The following is a 27996-nucleotide window of genomic DNA, read 5'->3' as shown; positions in this document are numbered from 1 at the left end:
GCAATTTACACTGGAATAAATCAGGAGTAACCTCACTAAATTTAATGGCGTTAAATCAGTGCTAGATGGATCAGAATCAGACCCAGAAATGTGTACTGTATAATACCTCTAATAATTAGTTCAGCTAACTCATTGGTGACATTTAACAAAGAAACTTAATTCTTACTGCAAGAAATGTGCGGCAAAGCTACCTCATTAATCACCTTCCTATCCCACCGCAAAACTCTCCTTTGCCATGATAACTACAAGAAACTTGACAATGATTAGGCTGCTGGCATGCAGAGACCTGTCTACCATGCATAACAATACTGTTTCATGGTTTACTTGTACTGCCCCCAATGGTCTAGATCATCTGTTGCATTTTGTCTTATATTTAGAGTGTAAGCCCCTTGAGGACAGTCATCTTTTTTGTTCTGAGTTTGTATACCACCTAACACAACGGGGTGCTGATCTATGACTATGGTAATAATAAATAAGACGTTATGAGTAACTTCTGAATGATTGAAAGATTAGACCTATTTTAAATGGTTATCTGCTGGATAGGTAGGCATTATTATTGTTATTTATATTATGGCAGCAGAGCCCACAGAGATTAAGACCCTATTGTTCTTGCTCCTGCACACACGTCTCTCCCCAGAATCTATTAAAATCTAAACATAAGGCAGGCAGAGGAAGGGAGTATTATCATCCCCATTTTACAGATGGGGAACAGAGGCACAGAGAGATCAAGTGACTTGCCCAAGCTCACACAGGACGTCTGTGGCAGAGACAGGAATTCAACCTGATCTCAGTTCAGTGACTTACCCACAGGACTATGCTTCCTCTCCATTGTTAATTTACAATAAGATATTCACAATTCTGGGTATGTGTATGTTCTTGGATGCTGTTGCTAATGTCATCAACTCGTATACTGAAAAAATTGCCTTAGGTGTTAAATGGGTGACCACAGCTAAATAGAGTTTTAAATAATACATGTTTTGACAACTCCCCCCCCCACACACACACTATCAAACAGGTGAGGCATTCTAAAGCTCCGTTGAGTATTTTTTGACACCCACCCACTGCCCATTCTTCCTCCACCATCACCTAACACCCTTAGGATCCCTCTGTTCCTAACTGATTCCTGATTAGTTCCTCCCTCTCTTACCACTACTTCCCTCACCAGAGCTTAAAGAAGTGCTGGGTCTGCTACTAACTGATGATAGGATTTCATTAGTTTGTAACAAAAGTTTTGGGCTGAAAACGCTCGTTTAAGTACACATGGCAGCCATATCCAAACTGAGAAATCAACAATCAAGAAACTTGCTTCTAAACTGAACACCACACAAACCTGCATCCCACCTGTGCATATTCCTGCCCTGCTTCAAGTAGAATTATGTCCTGAAAAGAGGAGAAAACTTAAAAGGAAAATTGTCTAGGATGGGGGATGGTCAACACTGCTCTGTCTGTCCACCGTGGAGCACTGCTTCAGACTCAGATGATCAGCACCTTCTCACCAACAAGGGACATTCCCTAGGGTCCTCTCTGCTTTTCGACTGGATGGGCCACCCAGCTCACTTTAAGCTTTGCAGAAAACCCCTACTTCTAACTGATGTGTGTATCATTGCTACGGTACTCTTGCTACCCAGCTAGAGACAACTTTGCCTCCGATTTTCCAAGAAAGAGTCATTGTGCCTAATAGGGAACGAATGGGCGACTGTAGGCAGCTGCACTGGGAGCCACACGTGTTTGTCACAGAGTTGAAGGCCAGAGAGCACCACCAGATGATCTGGTCTGACCTCCTGCATATCACAGGTAACTAAACACCACTCAGCAGCCCCACTCCAAGGCCAACCTCCAGAATTAGACCAAAGTAGTACAGCCCTAGGAAGACTAAACCATTGTGTGCCACAGGCAGAGAACAGGAGGGACTGAGGTGCACCAAGGTCCAAGGCCCCTGCAATGGCAGGGAACTGATTCAGTGAGATATACCCAGATGTTCCTGGCAAGTGACCTGGGCCTCATGCTGCAGAAGAAGCCAACCCCCACCCCCTCAAAGTCACTGCCAATCTGACGTGGGGGAAAATCCCTTCCCAACCCTGTGTGTGGCCATCTGTTTAACATTCAGCGTGCACATACTTAAGAAGTCAGTGCATATTTTTTAGGTCCTGTTCCTATGTGCTATTCACCCACCCGACCTCCCTTCCGCCCAATCTACGATGATGGTTCGGATGTCCACGTGACCAGCTGTTGCCTCCATCACAGCTTGCAGATTCCCTCCCAGGTATATGGCAAGTCGGAGTAAGCACTCAGTAGTACTATCTGCTCACATACAGGTACTGGCAGTGAGCAAGAAGCAACCAAGATAAGAAGGGTAGCAACAGGTCTTGTGGACACTGCTTGTCAGAATCTCCCTTTCTGAGGGTGGGTGGGGGTGGAAGGTGTGCTGCAGGGAGAGAGGAAGCAACAGCTGGATGAATGAAGTTCCAGAGAGGGCACATATGGAGAGGTTCAGAGATCCAGGAAGCAACCCCTCTAAAAATCTCTTTACAGCAGAGACAAATGGTCAATATAATATTAGGGGAGCCCTGTACCACTTGGTTTGGCTGGTATTTACCTCTCTGGGAACAGGGCAGGAAAAGGAGAGATGGATTTTCCCAATCCTGTTGGCACATCCCTAGACTTACTTTATTTATTTTTTTAAATGAAAGCACCATTTCGTGTTGGCTGTACAGCATATACATATGCTGCTGCTGTATCTCTTCTTTGGGGCAGGTCTACAATGCCATAGCCGTGGACTCCCCAGCAAAACCTAATATTTATTTATTTATTTTAGCGGAGGACAGAGGGAAGTCAAGGGGCCCAGATTTGCTTATTTATACCACATCTCTCTGAGAGAGGAGATTGCGAAGGTCAAAATGTCACAGCTGCAGCTTCATGCTAATCATCCATTCACCTGACAATCCAGCACTTGCAGTGAAATGCTATTTTACATTCCACGTTTGTAAGCGTCAGTATAAGAAAATGCTGTTTGCAATTTACTTTGGAATGGCTGTCACTTAAAAACCCAAGTGGCTGTCAGAGTGCCTTTGCCCACTGTTATCTTCTCTGTTTTCCCTTTGTGCAGTAGTACAGGGCTAAGCCTGAAACGATGGCGACTCAGAAACAAACACATGAAGCATTTTCAAATTTGCTTTCCTCTTTCCCACCCCAGTTGCCACAGACAGACTACTGTAACTACAGCTCTATGGATTTTCCTCAGCCAGGACCACACATTTTTATTTGGGTGCTCAAATATCCCAGAAATTGTGTCAGACACTGAACTGACTTCCATTTCCCTTGGGTCAACTGGGGAGAAAAATATTTAAAAAGCTCTTTTCTCTGCTGTATTCAAGTGAGAGTTTTCATAAAAGGAAAAGTGCAACCCAGGAGAGGGGATGGCTCAGGAAAGAGAGGTGGCTGGGCACAGAAACCAAGGGGCCTGAATTTGGGAAGCCGCAAGAACGCTTTTCCACAATGAGGACCTTCTCACTTTCACTCTGATATTTTAATTTACAACAAAACATACTGACCCACTCGCTCAAGGAAAAACATGTTACATTTAGCTCCTTGGGAACATTTGTATTGTTAGATAATATGATGCTGTGAAGAGCAATGTTGACCAGGAAGAGGAGATAAAGCCAGGAAAAGAGCAAGAGTTGTTATGAGTATTATTGATGAAATGGGATGCAATCAAATTTGTTCTCACTCAACTTGTCCAGCTGTTGGCATTCCACTCTGGGCACATGCTATGGAAGATTGGTTTTAAGATCATCATATGATCAGTAAGTGAAGACACAATGAGCAATGGTATGAAAGCCCCACATTGAAAACACATATGTAGCCTCAAGTCTCCCGCACCAGGTGATTGCACGGCTGAAAAGATGCTCAGCATCTGAAGGAGCAAGGTGGGCAAACTACCTTTCCTTCCAGCACTCCCTAGCCACAAAGCCTCTTGTCTATGGGGCTGGTGCTGTGGCATTGCTGCTGCTAAATTCCTCAGGGAAGAGAGAAAGTTATTCTTAAGTGGGAAATGGCTACACAGAAGGAAATGATCACTAAAACAAACAAACATGTTTTGTCCTTCTCTGAGAGAAGCTAAGGCCTCCATAAAGCTTTAGTGGAATGGCAAAAATAAATCCCATGCTAAGATATTGTAGTCCTCAGCCACAATTTCCCCTGCCCATCCCCGTACACTCAGCAGCCCTGGGTTTGAATACACATTTGATAATTCCTGCTTTGAGAGTCTCTTAAGCTGCAAACTTATAAAAATGCAGACGCACTTACAAGAGAAGGTTCATTCACTTCATGTTACTCTCTAAAAAAAATGAGTTACAAAAACCATTCTTGCTGCAGCAGAGAAACTATAAAGGTACAAACTTTGAGATAAGAGCACATACCTGTGGGGGTCATCAGGGTCACAGTTTGGTAGAAAGTTTGAGACTGCTTCTGCCACTTCTTCATTTAATAATACATCCCAGAGTCCATCCGTAGCTAAGATCAGTACATCCTCTGGTCCGTGCTCATACTGCAGAAGATTGTAGACTCTCACCTAAAGCCAAAAAGCAAGAGATATGCTGTCCCATGAAGGAGGAAATATTCAAACTCTTGTGAAAATCTGCTGATGCTCGTCTTGAGTTAGCGAATTAGGCAGGGGAACTAAAATAACTCCCACATGTAGCACTTTTGCTCTCTCCTCAGTAAGGAGCTGGCAACCTCTCTGAGGCCCTGATTCAAGATAGCATACTCTGCTGCTGGATGACACTTAATCATGTCCTTAAGTGTTGACCTGAATAGGAACAGACTTCAGTGCTCCTGAATTGGGGCCCTAATGCATTTATGCAATGATGACAGCAGTGATCGAAGCAATCAAATCTATTCCTCTCCCTTCGCCTCTTCTGGTCATGAGCTGCATTTTGGCTATTCTCCGTCATTGGTATAGTTGGTCAAATAAGAATTTAATCATTTATGGGATGATTTTTTTATATTTTTCTAACAAACTATTTACAAATAGTTGTTTTCACTATTTGCCCAGTACAAATTAACTATGCCTAATAAATTGAACATGTTCTGAAGTGCTCATGTAGCAAATTACTGCGCAATTCACAAAAGTATTTTTTATAACCCCAATCGAGCAAAGAACTTAAGAATACGCTTAACCTTGAGCATTTGAGTGGTTCCATTGACGTGAATGGAGCATATTCTTCAGTGATTTTTTGGACAGGGACCAATTTAAGGAACCATATAAAACATCAGTGGAAAAGGTTCTTCCATACTAGGCTATTCCCATAGAACACCCATTGGTTCTGTTACTTAAGGCAGCTGTCATATAGCCAAGAAGTGAATTGACTGCTCAGTCTACCCCTGAAGAATCTGACACCCTGTCTTTAAAATGGCTTCCCATAACCCACTCCTTGACTGAGCTGCCTAAACCACGGTATCAGGGGTTAACTGAGTCAGTGCATGAACAAAGGTCATTGCAAGTTTTTCCAGTGAGTCTTTTGTTGGATGTAAGTCTTCTTCCAGCCTGCCCTGCATTCCAACTGTCAAACCGCCTGCTCCTTTAATTCCCCAAACTAAACTTTGGAATCCTCAGGAACCACTCACAGAGCACTTTAATTACCTTAGCAATGACTGTAATTTGAAAGACACATGACAACCTTGGCAAGGCAGACAAGAAGAAGTGATTATCTGTATTAGAATTTGGGAATAGTGCACTGGTCACACATGCTGCTTTATCCTTGTGCTTCAACAGCAGCAGCACTCCACAAATTTGTTCGGACATGTACTTGGCACAGCTAGATGACTGGGAGTTATTTCATTCTCTCTCGGTGCACTCTCAGGAGCCAAGCAGCAGAAAATTCACATAAAATGCTTGGGATTGCAACCAGTGCAGGAGAAACAATCACATTTATCTCAGTGCTAATCCTCATTATTTTTTTCCTTTTGCTCTAAAGGGAGAAAAGGTCATTTGTAAAACATATCCATTGCTTTATTATTTAAGGTGTATCTGAGTGAGGACTCTTGAGATGAGCCAAAAAACGTCAACCTAAAACACTCCTCTCATCTGTCTTTACCCCCTCTATAAGGAACACAACTCCACAGCATCCAATTTAGTTTATTGGATAAATCAACTGCGTGCCGATCCACGGGGGATACGAGTGTTGACAGACCACAACACGATAGAACCTTGGCTCTTTAGCGCAAAACATAACAGCTCATGCTTTTGTTTGTAGCGGTCACCAGCACAAATTCATCACGCAAAAAAAAACACCTTTTGGAAGTCAGAGCTCTTGGATATTTGCTACTTTTACACGTACAGTAAGGTAACAGTGAATCACTCAGAACAACAAAACAATAACAAAATCAGGAGACTTTTCTTAAACACATCTCTGCCCCATTCACCTCACCGGGACAAAGAAAGTTCAAACTGAAGTAACAGATTCCCTCCTGCTAGCAGTGGGGAAAAATGTTCTGGGCCAGACCTTGCTCCTACTGAAGTCAATAGCAGATCTCCGATTGACATAAATAGAAGCAAGACTGGAGTCTATGGCTGCGGCTTCAAGGCAATAGAATCCTGTCAAAAACTATGACCTGATCCAGCGGTGAAGGGCCCAAAAATATATGCGCATATGCGCATGCAGACTCCAGTGTACGATACTGAGAAGAGAGAGTATTTTGATAAAAGGACATTCAGGTTTGGGGGGAAAACTCAGGCAAAGTTAATATGACTAATTTGGGAACTAGTGAGTATTTCTTATACGGAAAGACTACACCTGACATGTTCAAACCTGAAAAGAGGTGGCAAGGAGATGGATACTGACAGACACCTAATAAGGTACAGTAGTTAAGGGGGATGGGCAGTGGCGTGAACAAAGCACTGGCTATTTGACTGGTATGCAGTTCAAGGAAAAACACTATGTGAAGTTACAGAAGTATGTTTGGGTTAGTTATCAGATGTGGCTCTCTCACCCAAAGCAGGATTATCACATCTAGTTGTCTGTAATAAAGTAGTCACCTTTATAAACTTTCCAAACCTTTGTAATTAGGTAGGATATCACAGCATTCCTACTATTTCCTATACCAAACAGAGGGCGTATCCTGCTAATGTCACCTGGTTGCAAAGGAAAGTATTTAAAGGTGGCCACGATATTTCTTTTTTCCTTAAAATTCCTAAATTACATCTCTAGGTGATTTAGAGCTGTTCAGGGAAGCACAGTATTTCAGAGCAGGCTGTCTCGCCCAGATGTAGGACCAGAACCTGGGCTTTTCTCTGTCTTTTCACTTCCCAGTTAGCAGAGCTGATCCTGTTCTCATCTTTAATGTTCTCATCTTGTATTAGTCATTTGTGATTTTACAGTGGGGTGGCATTATATCAGCACTCTCATGTGGCACATGTATGGCATTATATGCATTTTATGTGGCTGAGAGCTATTTATCAACTCCGTCTTACAAGCCATTTTTCTCAAACTCCTGAGCTATCCCCTGCTCGTGCCCCTCCCCTCAATAATAATTCAGGCAATTCAGCAGCAATTAGATTTAAATGATGTTATGGCTGTGACACAAATCACTCAAACTTGCATGCGCTTCAAATGGATACGGAACACTCCGGTTTACACAGATGTGGGTGGCTGGCCAGACCATCAGGCAACCTGGACAAAAGCCATTTTCACAATCCAGAAAGACTTTCTGCATGGCTTGGGCTAACGCATAAATCATACACAAAGTCAGTCTGTGCAGATGTCTCCTCGATCTGCATCACTGCCTTGACAACTTCCCTCTTCTTCCCAAGAGCTCCTCAGAGATTCTCAACTCCCTCTTCTAAAGGCGCCTACTCTTTCAGTAGCCTTCCATCAACCCCAGCATTGCCCTGAAATGCTCCAATTCCATCTCTTCCCCATAGTTCCCTGAAGTGCGCAGATTCCATTCCCTTGCCAACAACTTCCATGAGCACCTCAGCCTTCTCTCCCTCCCCATTAGTGAACATCTCTCTGAAGCATCCAGAAACCATTCCAGTCCCTGTCGCTTCCTTAACTTTCCCTGCTCCCTCTATGCACTTAGGAAAACCTCCGTCCACCTCCAAAGGTCATCAGGAAGGATGGACAATTTGGGATCTACCTTGTGCTCTGTCTTAATTAGCCTGGACCGCAACTTTAAATCTAAAAGCAGGAATGTTTAAAGCCAGCGAAAAAGCAGCAGCATCACTCCTGCCCAGACACCCAGCAAGTAGAGGGTGGGTCAAGATGAATTACACCATGACTGGTGCCTTCAGACCTCTGCTAAGGCTTAGCAGTGGAACCTCTGTGCTAAAGGCCACAGTAATACACTCTCTTTATCTGGATACGGATTGTGCATTCTGTTATTCAGCAAAGCTCTTCAATGTGTGCCGAGAAAATACTTCAGCACCAAACCCTGGATCGGTGATATAAAGGATGGGTCAGGTTTTTGTTTACATCTCAACAGCACCTACCCACCTGCAAAAGGCCGTACTTGACTTGTGAAGGAGCCAGACCTGATCTGTTATGCCATTTGTGTTCTTAAGCGAGCCAGCCAACTCTGACTTGCAAACTGCTCATAACAGACTGACATGTGAGCCTGCAGCCATCTGAGATGTTCCTGAAGCAGCCAGTCCCAATGGAATTCAAGCCAACAGGGGCAATAATCTACATTCAGCTTCAGCTGCATTTAATATCTATCAGCACAGCTACTTCAATAAATTAAATCCTTCTTAATTGTATTGTTCCTTTGTATGTGAAGTTTCATTGGCAAACATGGAAATCTCTTTCAATACCATCTCCTCCAAGTAATTTACATGTAAATAATGAAAAGCTGGTCCCACCACTGTTCCCTGCAGCACTCACCAATTAACCTCCTTTTAGCTTTTTACTGCTACCCTTCGTTTCCTGCCCTTTAGCCAATTTCCAATATACTGTGCCAACTTTCCACTTACTCCATGGCTCTGTCTTTTATATTAACCTATGAGGCAGAACATTTTCTCAAATGCTTTCTGAGAAATCCAGGCATTGTGAAAGATGATCTACCGCATTTTTCATTTTTTCCCTGGCAGTAGTAGCCTAAAAGGATTCCAAGCTAGTCAGGTAGACCTACCATTCCTGAAACCACCTTGATTCTCCTTAATCAAAATGGTCTCTCTCTAAATATTTTCACTATTTGTTCCTTTAAATGTTGTAGTTCTAAAGCTTTCTCCCAAACACTCATGTCAGTCTAAGTGTGTGTGATTTCCTTTTACCTACTGTGAAGTCTTCAGAAAGCACTTTTAGCACAACCTTTAGGAGAAAAGGTTATTTGGTTCTCCATCTCCACTTCCTTATCATTCAGTCAGATGAGCAGTCAGGTGAAGGAACAAGGGCCAAATTCTGCCATCAGATGCTTCTTCCAATGAATGGGTGAATAATCATTTGAAGAATCTTAAGACCAAATCTTACCTCCCAGATACATGGACAAGATTCCTATTGAATTCTAATGTCGGAATTTCATGTTAAGATTTGTCAAATAATTATTTCCCTATGAAAAATAAATATGAAATACAATGTGAGATATCCTCAGGCCTGTTAAATCTGCTTTGTGCTTCTCTGGGTCATTATAAGTGATTCAATTTTCTAGAGCTACAAAAGTCCTCCAAATGTTGACTCATACCAGCTGAATTACTGAACATTGATTGTCAAACTTGGATACGTCTGCTTCTCTCACAGGCTGGTATTTATATTATAGTAAAGTTAGAATCCATGCAAAAGTTACTAAAATCTAAATTTCTCGATTTAAATTCTGTATGCTTCCTCAGATATTTATGTGGTGATGATTTCAGATGCATGTCTGTTGCAATTTTATATCACAGCTTTGTTTTACTATTTGAAACAAATTTGCCATGTTCTCCCCTGGTCTGGGAAAGGGGGCAGTGGCTAGGACACAGGACCCAAGGACAGAAGATGTAGTTCTATCCCTGTCACTGACTCACTGGGTGACTAACTTCTCTATGCCCGTTTCTCAGTCTGTAAAATGGTAATTATGTTTCACGACTTTTATATAATTATTCGAGGTCCACTGATGAAAAAGTGCTATAGAAGTTGCAAGTATTACTACTACTAAATTTACTTCCAAATGCAAGTTCCTCAAATGGCAGCACAAGGGAATTGCTTCTTAACATAGCTTTGTATGCAAGATGTATTGCAGGTTCCTGACAATATAGAGACAGTATCTGAGACAAGAGTATTGTTCAGCCTTTTTTTTTTTGGCCCATGTATTTGTTTTCTCCCAGAACTTGGTTTCTGCTGGCTGTACCTCAAGATTGCTATGGCTGGTATTCTTCATTTCCTGCTGCTGACCCCTATTACATTTCTGCTAGCCTTAGCTGTCAAAAGACTGTGGAAACAAGGACATTCTTTGCTGCCATTTTATCAGGCACTTGCAGAGTCTGAGACCCGGATAGAGTATGTGTTGTGCGCGTCATGTTTTGAAAGTCAAACACAAATTGGAAAAACCTACAAGATGCAATATTTTTATATGCATATGCTGAATGAATGTTGCTGGAGCAATTGGCAAGGTCGATCCTGCTGAGATACAACACTACAGCCACAGCGCAGACAGCAAGAGCCAGGTCTCGGAGTGCCAGAAAGAAAAATAAAGAGGTAGAATTGCAGCATTATACTGGCACAAAACAAATTATCACAGCGATGACAACAGAAGTGCTTATACCTTGGCTTGGGACAGCACAGAGTAAGAAAGACACCAAAGCAAGAAATGGTATACATTGGCAAAAAATACAAAAAGAGGGAAAGAAGTGGAATGAGAGTGGGGAAGGATGACGGGTGCTGTCTAGAGACCTCCTTTCCTTAAGTGACCAGAATATCTCTGTACCTGTCTTTCAAGCCTCAGTGCAAGGACTTTTTAGTCAGGACTTGCTAGTTTGGCAGCAGCACAACATTTTGGTGTGTGCATGTTCTCTCTCTCTCTCTCTCTCCATCGTCATTACTAGGGCACTCATCACCACAGCATGCAGGTATCAACTGCTAGGTCAAAGGTTGGCAACTGTTGAGCATCTGCTGAAGCCAGTTGGAGGTACAGAACTCTCAGAATTTGGCCCATAATTAAGATTCGTGTGTTCACCGTGGATTCTAGTCCTCAGCTCTGTAGGTTTGACTGGTCTTGCTCATTCTTTTAAAATACAACGTTCATTATTAATTCCGTGTATTTTGTTATTCCTGGGAGGCTTATGCAAAATCATGAGTTTTAGATGAGGCTCTGAAGACAACCAGGCTCAGAATCATTCTAATCACTTCCAACAGACCACTGCAACATTCTAGGCCATCAACTGAAAATGCTATACCTCCTGTTCTGGAGTGCTTCACTCCAAATGCCATCAGCTACCATGTATTGGATAGCGAAGAACTTAAAATGTTCTGGAGGTCAGGTCCCAACTGGCTGAGGCCCTTAAAGATTAAGCATCGGGTCTACAAGTGAATGTGGAGCCAGGGCAGGTGTGGAGCATATTTTGATGTATCCTGGTTGTTTTTCCTCCTTAGAAGTTGGGCTGCTGTGCTGAGTACAAACTGTAGTTTCCATGTCACCATGCAAGAAATCAGTGACTCCAGTATCTAGGTTCTATTCTCTTATTTCAGGAGCTGATAAATTACGTGGCAGTAGCCTGCTCAATCTCTGAAAGGGCAATGTAGAGAGAAGAGTATCGTGCGTCATTGAATAGTGAGTCTTTGGGCTGACTATGAAGTATCTGCAGAGAGTCACAGCCAGTGCCCCTTGGGCAGAAAGACATTAACCATGACACTTTGAGGACAGGAAAGCATCAGGGCCCTGATGTGTACAATCCACAGCTGGGGCAGTAGGAAGAAGAATGAAAATTACATTACTATTTAGTGTATGGCATCAGACCTGTCATTATTTCCACCCTCGATTTACGAATTTATTTAAGTACCAAGGAACATTCATTGTCCACAGTCCTAGCTAATTCAGGATGAACAAAGTGTGCTTAGTTTAATTTATTTTCTTCCAGCCCCATACGTCATCTAACAAAGAGATGGATGTTGTACCTCGGGAGATGAGGACAGAAAAGGTTTGATGTAGATATTGGAGTCATGCACCTTCAGGTCATGGTCTCCAAGTCCTCTGGTTACTCCAATAGTTGCCATGACACGAGCCTGGAAACAAGAGAAACACATTATTATCAAAGCCACTTCCACACACAATGTTAATGTGGTAAAGAAGAAAAAAATGACCCCACCACACAACTGCTAGGGCTATTGGAGGAATTTGTCTCTTTTTCTTTCCTATATTGGGGAGTTAACACAGACAGTTACCTTTTCAGTTCCACAATTTTAGCTGCTTATCCACCAGGGTGACTCCGACTTCAATTTCTCCCTTTCTACAGGGGTAGACACCAAGACAAAACTTGCCTATTCTGCTAGACCATAAATTAAATTCCCCCAGGTAGTTCAGGAATGGATTTATCATCCACTGCATCCTCAGAAGACGTGTGTGATTTGGGGCTGCTACAAATACTTGCTATCTCAAAATTATATATACCACAGAGAGAATGAATGAATGGTGTGCATATATGAGAAAAAGGTCAGTAAAATAAAATGTGTTATCTCAACCAGAATCAAAATTCTCTCTCATTCATTTGAAACTGCAGTAATTTAAAAATACCTAATGCATCTCTCTCTTATCATTTCCTTGTCCTCCCCTCCCTGGTTCTATTTCCCCATTTTTCTGTTTATTCTATTCTGTTTGTCTAGATCCTAGATTTTGTGCACTCTCTGGGACAGCTGTTTGTGCAGGGTGTAGCACAATGGAGCCCTAATCCCTCAAAAGTCCTCAAGTACTATTGGCAATAGAAGTACTAAATAACATTAAGTGTGTGAAGCACCCATCATGTTAGCCAATGAGAGCACTCCGGCAGTGGAATATTTTGACAGCTCTTTCTCGAAGTATTGTCATTTCCTATATGCAACATCCCACTGATCACCGGAGAAGAGGGAGGATGCTGAGTGGTAGGCAGCTTTCAAATAAAGGGAGGTAAGGTAAATACAGAGAGTGCCTCCCTCCTTCTATTTTGTCTAGGGGTACAACACAAAGGTGGCTATTATATCTCCGGTTGTTTGCTTTGGCAATGGAGCCATTTGCAGTAAGTGTGAGAAACAGCCCCATGGTAAAGGGCAGCAGAATGCCTTCTGGATTAGAACACAATAGTTTTGCGTGCTGAGGATGTCTTGTTATGTTTTTCAGGAGCCAGAAACCTTGTTAAAAAAATTATAGAATTGATTTTGGAATTTGGGCAGGTATCAGGCTTCAAAATAAACTACGATAAATCTGAAATTTTAGGAACAAATGTTCCTGAAAAGGTCAAAACAAACCATTGTCCCACCTACATAAACTTAAATGGATAAAGGAATCTTTAAAATAGTTAGGAATAAACATAAAAATCGTTTTAAGACAAGTGACCCTTCAATATGAAATAAAACAATTAAAGTCTTGGAAGAATGGAACAAATAAGAAATAACTTGGCAGCTTTAGTAAAGATGAATGCCCTCCCAGTTATTTGTGTTTCAGTACATCCCTATTGGTATCCCTGACATGACATCAAAAACATGGCAGGATGCACTATTAAAATTCATATGGAAACGCAAGACCCAGGGTGAGTTCAAAAGTTCCGTTTAAGTCTACAAAGAGAGGTGGATTAGTTTTCCCTAAATTGGTTTATTATTATGCATCACAATTCAAATATGTGATCAATTGGGTTAACAACAGATTATCCAAACATGAGGTAAAATTCTAACAAGACTGGAGCCCAAATATAGCTATTCATAGTAATTGTTGAGCTAAAAAGAAATATAAGTTATGAAAAATAAAAGGTGGTCATTTATCCAGACCACCTTAGGAGCTCTGAACAAATTTTCTAAATTCTCACCACGCCACGCCCCTCTCCCTCAGCTTCAGGAATTTATTCTAAGGACATATCAAAATGACTATTCATTGTGGGTAAGAGCTGATATTATTCAGTTCAGAGAGCTTTTCCTTGGTACTGATTTGAAATCACACCAAGCTCAAGTAAAGGTTCTACATTTTAAGCAGAACTACAAATTAATTACTTTTTTGTCAGGAGCTAGACTTTGGAAAAGTTACTGGAAAAATGTGACCACCCTCCTCCTGTGGAATTGTTGTACAATAAAATATGAATGGTCCTTGTAATGGAAATGCTTTCACACCAAGTACATATACAAGAGAAGCACCAAAAAGAGGATAGCTATTTAGAAACTTTGCACCCTTTTTAGCAATACTCAGAAGAGGAGGGCTCCTCAGCCAACAAACCAAAATCTTTAGCCAGTTTCTTTGAATATTAATCTTAACCTGAATAAGTAATATACAATTTAGTATGTTAACATTTTATTTTAATTTTGCCTTAATAAAAAGTTTATTTAATAAAAACCTGGGGGTTTAATAACAAAGGCAGCAGGATGTCTCTTCATAATGCACTGCTGCCACATATTCCCTTGAGCAAGAAAAAAAATCACAAGGCAAACTCAAATTGCTGATGTGACAATAATATGAACAGCAACATCACTGAGAAAAAACGGTTACTAACTGTGATGCTGTCTGGATTTGGGGGACCATTTATTTTATATTATTTTATTTTATATCAGTATTGCAAAATTAAAAAATTCGTACAAGATATGCCATGTCAGGTACCATTGGAAAGGTTATAATTCGCTAAGATTTATAAGCACATTTATATATGTGTGACAATTTTGTACTTTAAGTTCTAAATATGTACGGCATATTGGTATTTCAGCTTGTGCTGTGTTTCTGGGTGACAGCCCAGACAGAATGGCAGCAGCACTAAGCCTGCTTAATAGCCCATCAAAGGGAATTCACAGGTACAATTAAATCCAGTGAAAGAACCCAGGGGCTACACCTTATGAGTCACCAGGGCATGTAAGAACATGCCTACAGACAGGGGACTCTGAGGCTTTTCCATGCCATGTGCTGTGTGGCTGTGTTTGGGGCAAGCCACATGACAAAGAGACATAAAAGGCAGCTGCACCATCCCCATCTCGTCTTCATTCCTGCTTCCTACCTCTGGATCAACTCATCTACAACTGAAGCTGTGAAACAAAGGACTGAGACCAATCCAGGTTCTGGATGTGCTCCAGAGGAACTGTACAAGCCTGCAAACTCCACTGTTCTGCTGAGAATCTGATATATATGGACTTTAAAGTCATTTGTATGTATCTAATTGCTTTGACCATTTAGCACCTCATTTGTCTCTTTCCTTTTACAATAAACCTTTAGTTTCAGTTGATTGGCTGCCAGCGTGGTATTTTGGGTAAGATCCAAACTTATATTGATCTGTCAATGTGGCTGACCCTTTGGGTATCAGGAGAACATTTTGGTAAAGGGAATAGAGTTTTAAATAACTGATCTCTTTACTGGACCTAGTTGTTGACTGGGAGCCAGAGACTGAAATGCAGTAAAGGAGGCTGTGTAATTTTTTCGTTTTAGCTTCTTGATAACCGGTGTGGGGAATCAGAAGTACTATTTGTAACTGACTGGGGAATCTAACTGCAGTGTTAGCCACCAATTTGGGAGAATCTGCTTTCCTTTAAGCAGCCTGTCCTGACCTAGGCGTATTCAGTTGGGCTACCCTAGGCACAGATGGGTCACACTAATCTTTCTGTAACTGTTGTTCTTTGAGATGTGTTGCTCATGTCCATTCCAATGTAGATGTGTGCGCGCTGCATGCACAGTCGTTGGAAGCGTTTTCCTAGTGGTATGTGCCAGGTTGGCTCTGGTGCCCCCTGGATTGTCGCCACCAGGGCACAGTATATAGGCAGCTGCTGCTCCACCGCCTCCTCAGTTCCTTCTTGCCAACTATTCTGACAGAGGGGCAAGGTGGGCAGGTTTTGGAATGGTCATGAGCAACACATCTTGAAGAACAGCTACAAAAAGGTCAGTAACCATTTTTTCTTCTTTGAGTGTTTGCTTATGTCCATTCCAATGTAGGTGATTCCCAAGCCGTGAGTTAGGAGGTAGGATCGGAGGTAAGGGCCTTAATTTCTGAAACTCTCCTAACTGAAGTAATGGCAACTAAGAAGACTACTTTGCAATAGAGATGGAGCAAGGAACATGTTGCCATAGGTTCGAATGGGAGCCCCATGAGCCTTGGCAGCACCAGGTGGAGGTCCCAGGGAGGCAGGATTGACACACTTGGAGGGTATAAACACTCCAGCCCCTTCAAAAACCACGAGTAAATCGGATTAGCAAAACACTGTCCAGCCATTTGCCTGTGGATGGAAAGCCGAGATTGTGGCCAAGTGAACTTGTACAGACAATACTGCAAAGACTTCCTTCTTCCAGTTGAGCAAATAGTCCAAGATAAGAGGCAGGAGTGTCTCGTTTGGCAGGACCCCTTTTCTTGATGGCCACAGTGAGAACCTCTTCCATTTCATCAGATACGCCAATCTGACTGACGGCTTCCTGCTACTCATAAGAACCGTCTGCACAACAGCCGAGCAGCCCCGCTCCCTCTTGCTCAACCATGAAGCTTTCATGCCATCAGTTGCAGTGACGTAAGGTTCGAGTGGAGTAGGCAGCCGTGTTCCTGCGACATCAGGTCCAAGAGCATTGGTAGGCTGATAGGTGTGTCCTCTGACAGGTGCAGGAGAGTCGAGAACCAATGTTGCCGTAGCCATGCTATAAGGATTATCCTTGCTTTGTCCCTCCTGACCTTGAGCAACACCCTCTGGATCTGAGTCATGGGAGGGAAGGCATAAAACAGACTCCCTCCTCAGGGAAGGAGAAAAGCATTTGAGAGGGATCCTGGACTGTGCCCCTGATATGAGCAGAACTGGGGACATTTTCTGTTGAGCCTGGTTGTGAACAAGTGTACTTGGGGAAATCCCCACTTCTGGAAAATGACATTCAGGAGGTCCGGGTGAGTAGACCATTCATGATGGTTGATGAAGTTTCCGTTCAAGTGGTCTGCCAGCTTGTTCTGCGAGCCTGGCAGGTAGAACGCCTCCAAGTGAATGGACTGGGCTATGCAGCAATCCCACAGATTCATTGCCTTCTGGCATAAGTGGAAGGAGCAGGCTTTACCATGTTTGTTTACGTAGAACATTGCCTTAGGATTGTCTGTGGGTACAGAGATACATTTGCCCCGCAGATAGGAATGAAATGCTTGGCACACTAAGTGTACTGCTCTCAGCTCTCTGACATTGTTGTAAAGGATCAGTTCGTCTGGTGCCCATAGGCCCTGAGTGCTGAGGGGCCCCAGGTGGTCTCCCCATCCCATGTCTGAGGTGTCAGTGACAGCAACATCGATGGAACTGGTCTTGAAAAGGGGATACCCCCGCACACCGTTTCCTGGTTGAGCCACCATTGCAGGGCAAGTATCACAGCCAGTGGGACTGTGATCATTTTGTCTGAAGGGTGACTGTCTGGTGTGTACACCGATGCCAGCCATGCTTGGAGGGGTGTAAGTCTGAGACGAGCATGATGCACCATGTAGGTACAGGAGGCTACGTGACCCAGAAGCTTCAGGCAGTTTCTTGCTGTGGTGATGGGAAAGGACCTTAGACCATTTATAAGGGCTTTGATGGCTCTGAAATGACTCTCCGGGTGGTAGGCCCTGGCCTGGGTCGAGTTGAGGACCGCCCCTTTAAATTCTATCCTCTGCACTGGTGAGGATGTTGACTTCTGTTCGTTTATCAGGATCTCTAAAATTTGAGAAAGTGGTCTGAATGAGTCTTACATACCTTTCTACCAGTTCCCTGGAGCAGCCCCTGACAGACCAATCATCCAGGCATAGGTAAACCTGCACTCCTGCTTTGCTGAGGGAAGCTGCCACCACCACCGCCATGCACTTTGTAAATACTCTTGGTGCTGCTGACAGACCAAAGGGTAGCACTGTGAACTGATAATGGTTGTGACCTACGATAAATCGGAGGCACTTCTGGTGTCCCTGGAATATGGCTATGTGAAAGTATGCATCTTTTAAGTCGATGGTGGCATACCAGTCCCCTGTATCTAGGGAAGGGATTATTGAGGATAGGGAGACCATGCGGAACTACAGTTTCTTCATTAACTTCTTGAGAGTTTGCATTCTAGTATAGGTCTGAGATCCCCATTGGACTTTGGGATCAGAAAATTGTGTGAATAGAACCATGTGCCTCTTAGCTCCATAGAACCTCCTCCACCGCTCCCACCCTTAGGAGGGACTCCACCTCATGGGTTAGAAGTCTCTTGTGAGAAGGGTGCCTGAAGAGGTACGGGGAGGGGAGGTGAGAAGAAGGGGTAGACGAGAATTGAAGGGCGTATCCCACTTCTACCATGCGGAACACCCAGCCATCTGAAGTGATGTTGACTCATGCCCGGTAAAAGTGAAATGAATGGTTTCCACAGATAGGGTAAAATCCAGACACTGGATTGGTGTGTCGCCTCCGATCCCAGCTTTAAAAGTTCTGCCTAGGGCCCGAAGGTTGCCTGGTGGCCATAACCGCAGAGTGATGAAGGCGGCGCCTCCTCCTAAAACCCTTGTTTCACTATCTCCTGAAGTCCTGCCTTTGTTGTGGCATGTGGAAATGGCCAAAAGACTGGGTCTTAAAGTGCTTTTGGGATTAGGCCAGCATGTGAAGGCCCAGAGAGTTTAGGGTGGCGCAAGAGTCCTTCAGACCACAAAGTCGCACATCCGTCTGGTCGGAGAAGAGGGATTTACCTGTACTTCATAGAGCAGGCCTGATGATTGGATCCAGGAGCTGCGCCTCATTACTCATTACTGCTGTGGCCATGGTGCGGCATCTGCAGCATCCAAGGTGGCCTCAAGGGATGCCTTGGCTATGGCCCTGCCTTCCTCTACCAATGCTGCAAACTCAGTCCTGGACTCTGATGGTAGGAGTTCCTTAAATTTAGACATGGCTGTCCAGGATCAAAGTCACAGCAACTTAAGAGGGCCTGGTGGTTTGATATCCTCAGCTGGAAGCCCCAGTGGAATACACCTTCTTTCCTAGCAGGTCCAATTTCCTGGCTTCCTTAGCCTTTGGAGATGGCCTTGCTGCTCTTGCCTCTCTCCGTCATTGGCTGCAGCCATGACCAGGGTTCCTGGGGGAGGGTGTGTGTACAAATACTCTTATCCTTTCTGGGGTACATAGTACTTCCTCTTGACCCACTTCACCGGGGGCTGAAGGGATGTGGAAGTTTGCCACAAGGCCTTAATTGGCTTCAAGATGGCCTCACTGAGGGACAAGGCCGCCCACATTGATCTGGGGGATGTCAATATATCCACCAAGGCCGCGACAGAGTCATCAATCTCCTCCATCTTTAGACTAAGGTTTTGGGCCATTCTCTTTGAGAGCTCCTGGTGGGCTTTGTAATAATCCTGAACTGGATCTATGGACGTACCAGCAACAGCTCTGTCCAGGGAGGACGACGAGGTGGCCAGAATTGCCCCGGGGTCCTGGACCTTCTCCTGGTTCTGGTGTTGACCTTCTGGCTGCCAGGGAAGTGGCAGGTTCCCTGCGGGATACCACAGACCTCTGTCACCTCCGTCCCTGGCACTGAGCCCCTCTCTGATGGGGGAGGAAGGAGCGCTCTCGCCTCAGAGGGTGCCAAATATGAGCAACCTGCGTGGGAGCTTTGAAAGGCCTGGGTCCACTAAGGAGGCATCTGCCATTGGGTGGGAGTGCCATGCTGGCGGCACAGGTCCCTGGGATGTCACTGTGCATCTCTGGCCTGCTTGGTACGCACTCTATAATGACCTATACAATTTCTCCAAGGATAATGAACCAGAGGCATCACTTCTGGGTGATCAGGGAGGTACCATGCCCCTCAGTGCACTATATTGGCCCCACGACCCAGCAAGCGGCGCCGTAACCCGGAAAGTGTTGGCTCGAGCACAAGCTGGCTTGTGCCGGAATCGTAACCTGCACCTTATTGTCATTTGTTGCTTCGGCGTCGAGGCTCGCAAGGTCGGGTGAGATGAGGGTCGTTGCCTTGCTATCATTGCTGGTTATCCAAAGGTCGGGGCTAGTCTCCGTGAGGTGACCTCTTGTGTCAGACCTGTCTCCTATGGGCTGCATCTTGACGGAAATGGAGATGCTGGGAGGGTCAAGAGATTCCTCGCTGCCTCTGCCGTTGATGGTGCTGACAGAGCGGTGAGTTCATGCGCACGGGACTCAACGGCTCTTCCGCCAGGGCTGGAGTCAACCGTGATGGCTGGCTGACAGCCATCTGAAAGTGGTCCATTACAGATCTCACTGTCTCCATGTTCTTTCTTGTTGGGGTGCATCCCTGGTCAGATTACTTCGACTTCTTCTTCGGCACTGGTGATGGGGAATGGTGCTGACCTTCTGGCTGCTGGGGAAATGTCACGGTGCTACCTGGAGATACCTGACTCCTTTGTGGTTCTCTGATTGAGGCCGGGGCACTCCTTACCTGGTTGTCGCTCTAACCCAGGGCGAAGTGCAGCCTCCATTAGGAGGAACTTCAGTCTATTGTCCGTGTCCTTTTTGGTCCTGAAGTTCTTATAAATCTGGCACTTTGCTGGGATGCATCCCTCTCCCAGGCACTTCAGGCAGCTGTCATGAGGGTCACTTACTGGTAGTTGCTTCAGGCAAGTCGCACACTGTTTGAAGCCCTAGGATCTAGGCATACCCTGGTGCCCTGGGCAGGCTAGTCCCGCAGGGCGGGGATCCTAACTAATCTAAGCTCAATTGATTTAACTGTTTACTCTCTATTAAATAACTAGATATGTCTAATTACAGGCACAACCACTGAGATTTATCACTTGCAGAGCAAGAGAAGAACAGCATTCCAGCAACCATCACCGATGGAAAGAAGGAACTGAGGGTGCAGTGGAGCAGCAGCTGCTTATATACTGCGCCATTAGGGCACTACTTCAGGGGGCACCAGAGCCGACCTGGCATGAAGGAAAAAACTGCAAGCGACGGTGCATGTGACGTGCGCACCTACACTGGAATGGTCATGAGCAAGCACTCGAAGAAGAACAGGAATAGTGAGAGATGCACCTCGCTCCAATACCCTCTCTCAAGTGCTTCTCCTGACTGCAGAATCAGTACAAACAGGATCTTCAATGCCTCATTCACCTCCCCTACTGGCTAGAACATTTTTCCCTTGAGACATCAGCCATTCCTCCAAGAAACTCCTGAGTCTTCCTTAACTAATACCACACCACAGAGCCAACAACAAGATACTCTCACAGAGCAATGAATCCAAACCGTTCTTCCAACAACCCTCCTATCACCTCCAAATCAGGACAAGGAGAATCTTGGGGCTGCTTCTGAACCAGGTAGTTTATGCCAAGGATTCTCACAACAAATTTTTTGGTGGCTTCAGAATACAGCCACTAACTCTTGCTGGTGGCCACTTTGACAATTTTTCCTAAAAAACGTTATTTTTTTCCCCTAAAGTTAATTAATATGCACGTGTACATGTCCAAATCATTGTAATTTATTTATGTAGAGATTTTGGGTTTTTTTTGCAAACAATAATAAAATAATGTAGGGTTGTCTCTATTCTTTTACTGGATGTAAACAGAATAGAAACAAAAATAAGGTGTTTTGCATGTTCTTGTCTTTTGCCGTCGTTGTTTCTTTTGCCTTTTTTTTCTTTTTAGACTTGCTAGTTTGTAAGTCTGCTGCTGTGAAAAGTGATCTTTGTATGTTAGTTAATATCATTTTTCACAGCAACAGACTTGCTAGCTGGGAGGCAGTGAAAAGAGATATTAACAAGCATACAAATACCACTTTTCACAGCAGATTTACTCAGCCCTGGCAAGCAGAGGACAAATTAAGCCCTGGATGAGGAGGTGGGTACATCCACAAAACAAAGAGAAAATAAGTGAAAAAAGTAATAGGTGCACAAACACTCACCAACAAAAGAGCTAACCCCATCAAACCTATAGATAAGCTACAGCAGGTTTGAATCCTTCATAACAAGATTAAATCTGAAGATTGCATATTTCTGTATTCAAATAAGAACCCAAACAGTGGGGAAGTGCTGTTTGGAAACACAGTGAGTATACCAATGTCAAATTAAGACCTCTGTGTCCTTATAGTCATCCTATTGCTTCGTCTAGCTAAGCTTGTTGGGATAATCGCTAATAATCTTGCTGTTCATAATTATGCAATTGGCAACAGTGGCACCTGGATGAAGTTATCATTCTTCTTAAAAAAGGAATTTTAGCTTTACTGGAAAGATGCAAGGGTGGTTCATGTGAAAACAGTCTAAAAGGACATCACTCAGAATGTGTTATCCTTCCCTGAGATCACACGCACCTGTGGCCCCCTTTCTGTTAGGATTTCAACAGCTCCCTTTATCTCAATACACCATAAATCATGGTTAAATGCTCAACTGCTCTTCAGCAAACGGGATAGATTTTTTGCATCTTCAACCAACCCATCCACATTTAAAATGCATTTTACAATGAAGCCAAGAGAGCTATCTGCATAGGAATAGTAATTTAAGATTGTCTCATTGTAGATTAATTATTTGCAACAATGCAAATACTCTCTTATGAGCTGTGTGCATGTAAGAAAACAAAAGTAAACTGAGCAACAAATGACCGAGTTTGTTATAAAACTACCTTTTAACTGCTCTCCCCCTTCCCCCCCTGCAGACAGCAGAGACTGATTTATGTCAGACACAATATTCTTTCAAGATGTCAAAATGATAAAATAAAGAGATACTGAGTGGAAAACATTGGACTGCCACAGGCTACACTGAGTGGTAAACAGCAGAGTTTTTTATCCCTTTGGTTCAAGGAAAGCACACATGCCTACCTTCTTGCCTTCTCCATATATAAGGGGAAACTTCAAGTCGTCCTCCTCAATGCTTTTGTATGCCCTGTAGGGGGATAAACAACATTTTTTTTTAAAGCTTGCACTCAATTAGTGACCCAGTGCCCTAACACAAGCCGCTGTGTATTTTTTTTTTATTATTATTTTTCCTAGACTCCATCTTTACAGCAAGCTGCCAATTTGTTTTTGTTTTTTCTGTGTAGAGCTTTTCCCTACAGAACTGTGCTATTTGACCGAAAGGAAAGCTAATGCAAAAAACATGAAGTATTTAAACACCAACCTGCCCTTGCTTCTATTAAACAGAAGAAAGTAAATGGAACAACATCCTAATTAGCGAAGGGGGTGGGATGGGAGATATATTGCTGGCCACGGCATCAGCCGTACAATTATACAGTGTCATAAAGAACAGTGATTAGATTCATATTATTAATCCAAAACTGTGAAAAACAGCAGAGTTTGTAAATGGCTGAAGTGTGAAACAGCTCTCACATCCAGTTCTCACCTTCAGGAGCTGTTTATATCAAAGCAAGCTTCATATTGTGGAGTGCTTGAGAAGATATTTAGAGCCCATTTGACCTTGGCAAGGACAAGGTTGCCAGAAATTCTGTTTTTCACAACAGCTTTCAAATGGCTGAGAAATGAGAGAAGAATGCATTCATCCTCTAAATTTGTTCACTGCATGTGTGCATACACTACCCTTTACACATCTGATTTTTAACACTGATGGGGTTAAAAGGTTAGCAATTTTACTGGTGAGAAATTAAGACACATAGAAGGTTGTAACTATTATAGCTCTTGAGAATCCTTTTGTATTATAGAACAAGTTCGCAGATCAGCGTAATGGGGAGCTGTCTGGGTTTAGGTATGTGGCCTTAAACATCAGACAACAGGATTTACCTCCATCACCTCCTCTCCATGATGGACGTTTCTTTCCCTTTGCACTTTGCTATTTTCTCTCCTTCCCCCACCCTTTGAGATACCTCAGACACATCACCTGAGAGAACAAATCAGTATTCAGCACGGAACTGGAATGGACAAGTGTGAAAAAGGAATGCACAATAGCTCATCCTCTTGTCAGTTTCACCCAGAGCCTCAACATCTGATGTTCAGCTCTGGACTGGACTGGCTGTTTGAACTCATGGGAATCAAATGCAATTAGGTTTAAACAACATTAGGGTTGTGACACGAATCAGCAGAAGCCAAGAAATTAAAGTTTAAGGCTGAAATCCTATACTGAAACCCACCTGTAATTCAACCCCACCGGCTACAATGAAACATTGCATAAAGCTGGGCTCAATACATGGTGTTACGTTACGTAACTACATGCGCTGCATTACGTCAGTGCAACACGGTGAGTCGTGATTAAGAGGCAGTGACACAAGCATGTAATTTAAGCCTCATATTTACCTTGCTTTGCATTGTCAACTGGTGCCAAAATGAGCTTTTTACATTTTTTCTCCATATTAAAAAGTTAGGTAAAGGTATTTGAATGAAAATAATAATTGCATATTTTACCCTATGCATTGAAATGCAGCTTCTGGAGCAGACAAAGTCTATCATACAATCAAAGCCACTTTTTTTGTGAAATCCATGTTCTATGTAGCTGGTACTGCTCAGATACTACAGTTAAAGGGGACATTCCTGCTAGAGACTGAAATATACAGCTGCAAACTGGGGAAATACTGGTTTTGCTATAGGAAGCACTACCGAGTCTTTTCAATGCTCTGAACTAGAACTATTATAACCAAAGGATGATTTCTTGGGTTGATGTTCTTCCACTTTCTTGGGGAGAAAAAAACCTGTCCGTTACAAAAACCATTGTGATACCCATATCCTAAATAAACCGAAAATAAGATTTTTCTATTAGACACACCAAAGTAACCTTAGTGCATTGATTCAATTCAAAAGAAAAGCCAGTTTATTGATGGAAGGAACACAGTCAGTTGTGCAGCAAACCAAACAAAGATGAGATACCAGCAGAATCTGTGGAAGGGCAGGAGTCATGAGATTACGTGAAGGGACAGTCCCGGGAGAGGTTGTCTTTCTACAGGAGTGAATGAATGGGAGATGCTCTAGAGCGAGAGGAGCAGGGTTAATACATGGGGAACATCTCAATGAGGGGAGCACATGGGACTTCTGAGTGATGTCTTCCTGGGGTTTTCTATGGGGGATGGAAGCAGATCAGATCCAGAGTTCGAAAGGAAAAGAGGCATAGGGCTAGCATGAGACCTGGCTCTAAACCCTGCACATGGAGCAGTAGGTAGATGTGCTGCCCAGAAGCAGTCCAGGGAAGGACTTAACACCTAGCACTGTACAAAGTGGGCTCAGTTCTCCACTGTGTCTGAGCAGAGCTGACAGGGAAACAACTGCAACTCCCTGATTCCCAGCTGCCGTCATAAGTTAAAGCTACAGGTGGCCAACTTTAAGTTAGGTAACTGGTGCCTCGTCTTAAGAGTCACCGATTCCTCTCTTACTCTCTATTTTGTTTCCAGCAGAAAGTAACTAACTGTAGCTCTAAAAAGGATGCAAATTACTTCCCCACACCCCAATTTGGTTTTCATGGCTGAAATATTGAGGAGAAGTGTTGCTACAGCTCCACTCACTCCCCACCTGCTCTGGAGCACATCTCCCCATCACACCCAAAATACAGGAAGGAGCCCAAAACAAGCCTCACAGGACAGGGGAGGTTTTATTTTCCAGCATGGCTGCATTATGAACAGTTAGAATCTAACCTTAAGTAACCAGGATGTTATTTGATTCCACATTACATAACAGATGGATCCAAATGGCTACCATATCATAATCTAGTACGGCCAACAATCCATGAAGGATTTCTAAGATATACATAAAATAGGCCAAAAATATTATTTCAAATAGCAAACTCCACTAAGCCAGGGGACTACCTCCTTGACAATTTCCTTTTTTAATCACAAACTGAGCCTGGTCTTGAGCTGCAAAACTACAGAAAAGTTAAAAGTGCTTAAGCCTCTGATTCTTCCATTGAACCCTATGCTGTAAATTACTTGGAGCAAGGACCATATCTGTCCTTATGCCTTCATGGATAGTGCCAGACACACAGCTGGTGCTTAAAAAAGATAAAATTAATTAATAACCTTTATTCTAGTCTATATATGTTCATCACCATAATAACGGAGAATCTTCCCGTTGTGCATCAAGCTATGCGATTGTACATCTGTCACGTTTGTCTCCCCAGAGAGAGAAGCACGTGTAGTGAATTTCAGACGTTTTCCAGAACAGTGTCCCCCATTCTAAGCCACTTGCTATCAGTGCTCCTAAAGATATATCTCAGGATCCTTTATGAAACCCACCATAAGGGCTGGCTTCCATAGGGCCTCAGAGACGCTGTAGTAACTAGCACAATGGTTTATGTCCTGATGTCTGAAGAGGCCAAATTGCAAGTGAGGGAGCAAACCTGCTTCATCAAAAAACCAGAGACTGGGAACGACAGCTGGCTGGCTTGTGACCTCTTTCAGAAACGTTATCGAGAGTGTGAGACCCACAGGGCTAAACTGATTTGTTTTTTAGCTTCTCAAAGTAATCCCTCCTTGGGCTCAGAACTGAGGTGTTGAGACTCAGCTCAAGCCCGCTTAGGTTGATGTTGTTATTGTTTCGACAATCACTCACCCCTTGAAAAAACATTTAGAATCTTAACTGTAGTGATGCAAAATGGCACCAACACAATCAGAAGAACCATAAGACTCTCTTGAAATGTACCCAAGTCCTACAATACTAGCCAGACAGAATCAATAATAGATGAGTACGTGCTTTCCTGCAGGGAAAATGATAACGGACCGCTTTTCAGCCAGCAGCTCAGTGATTCTACTGGGGAGGAGGAAGGAAACTGTGAAGATCCTTTTGATTTATACTGTGTGAAACCTACTGTTGATCTCACATAGGCTACAACCTTCTGGACTATTTCACTTCACTTTAAGAAATAAAGTTGCATTGACGCCTGCCCATGTTGTTTACAGAGAGAACACGGTATATATAAAGATACTATATATAAAGATATGTCATAAAAACAGAGGCAAGCGGAGGTAGAGGAACTTTCCACTTTGTAAAAATGCCAGCACAAGCCCTCATGAGACATCCATGTAATCCAACCTTACCTCCTTTGATAACAAAACAAATGTAGTTTGGTTGCATCTGTGATGAAATTCTAAACAGTATTATACTGTTCAGCCACCAGGTGGCTCCCTATTTAAACAAATCTCTCCCCTTGATTGGCAGAGCATTAAAGGATCTTATGGTGAACACATTTGGTGTGTCTAAGCAAGCTCTGTAGGTAGTTCATATCTGGTATAGAAGTACATGACATGGTGTCAGGAGTAAACTAAGAACAGAAACAGAAGGAACAAAGCAACAACAGTTTCAGACAGAAGGAAAACAGCAATGAAGGTTGCGGGATCTCATCAGCATGTCACTCTTCAATGTCCCAGAGAACTTCAGCTTTGACAAACCTTCACAATGGACAGACTGGAAGCAATGTTTTGCAAGATTCTGAAGTGTAAACAAACTGCACAAAGAAATTGGAGATATACAGGTATCTTCTTTAATTTATGCTATGGGGAAGCAAGCACAGCAGACCTTTAAATCCTGAAGACAGTCACAAAGATGACCATGAAAGGGTTTAGGCTGTGTTTGATGCATACTTTATACTTCAGAGAAATGTGGTTTATGAAAGAGCATGTTTTCACCAGAGAATTCAAGAACCAGGGGGAAATGTTGAATGTTTTATAAGAGCTGTCCATACACTGGCTGAAAATTGATTTTGGGAAAGCAAAACATGAAAATATCACAGACAGGTCGGTTATTGGATTAACAGATAAAAACCCTTCCCAGCAGCTACAGTTGGAGACATTTAACTCTAGCCACAGCTATTCAAATATCCAAACACTCTGAACGGGTGAAACAGCAAAACCCGGAGAAACCTGACAGACTTTAAAAAACCCTGAAACTTAGACCTGAAACCTGAAATTACAGCTTAGAAACTGTAAACATTAAAACTGTAAGCATTAAAAGTCATTACCATAAAACCCCTGAGGAAAGAAGAGAGAACTCCCAGGCTAAGAGGGACAAGGTCTAGCCTACGTGCACAAGGTGTGGGAAAAAA

The 27996-nt window shown here is 43.3% G+C and overlaps 1 protein-coding gene across 3 annotated transcripts in view; it reads right to left on the bottom strand.

Annotated features, from left to right (window-relative positions):
- Positions 1-27996, bottom strand: part of PPM1H (protein phosphatase, Mg2+/Mn2+ dependent 1H) — a 194381-nt gene that overhangs the window by 11158 nt on the left and 155227 nt on the right. For all 3 annotated transcript variants that reach the window (XR_010922841.1, XM_067564120.1, XM_067564119.1), the window contains exons 7-9: positions 22845-22908; positions 12081-12188; positions 4419-4570 (exon numbers count right to left, since the gene is read on the bottom strand). Coding sequence is in view for 2 of the 3 variants with exons in the window: in XM_067564120.1 (XP_067420221.1) it covers positions 4419-4570; positions 12081-12188; positions 22845-22908 (324 nt within the window). In the remaining variant the exon portion in view is untranslated. The remainder of the gene's footprint in view (positions 1-4418; positions 4571-12080; positions 12189-22844; positions 22909-27996) is intronic.

The sequence above is a fragment of the Emydura macquarii genome, unplaced genomic scaffold (assembly GCF_026122565.2).
Source record: "Emydura macquarii macquarii isolate MOO-44397 ecotype Brisbane River unplaced genomic scaffold, CSIRO-AGI_Emac_v2 contig_2636, whole genome shotgun sequence".
Classification (NCBI taxonomy): Eukaryota; Metazoa; Chordata; order Testudines; family Chelidae; genus Emydura; species Emydura macquarii.
The sequence above is the reverse complement of the archived record's forward strand: the minus strand, read 5'-3'. Positions and strand labels throughout refer to the sequence as shown.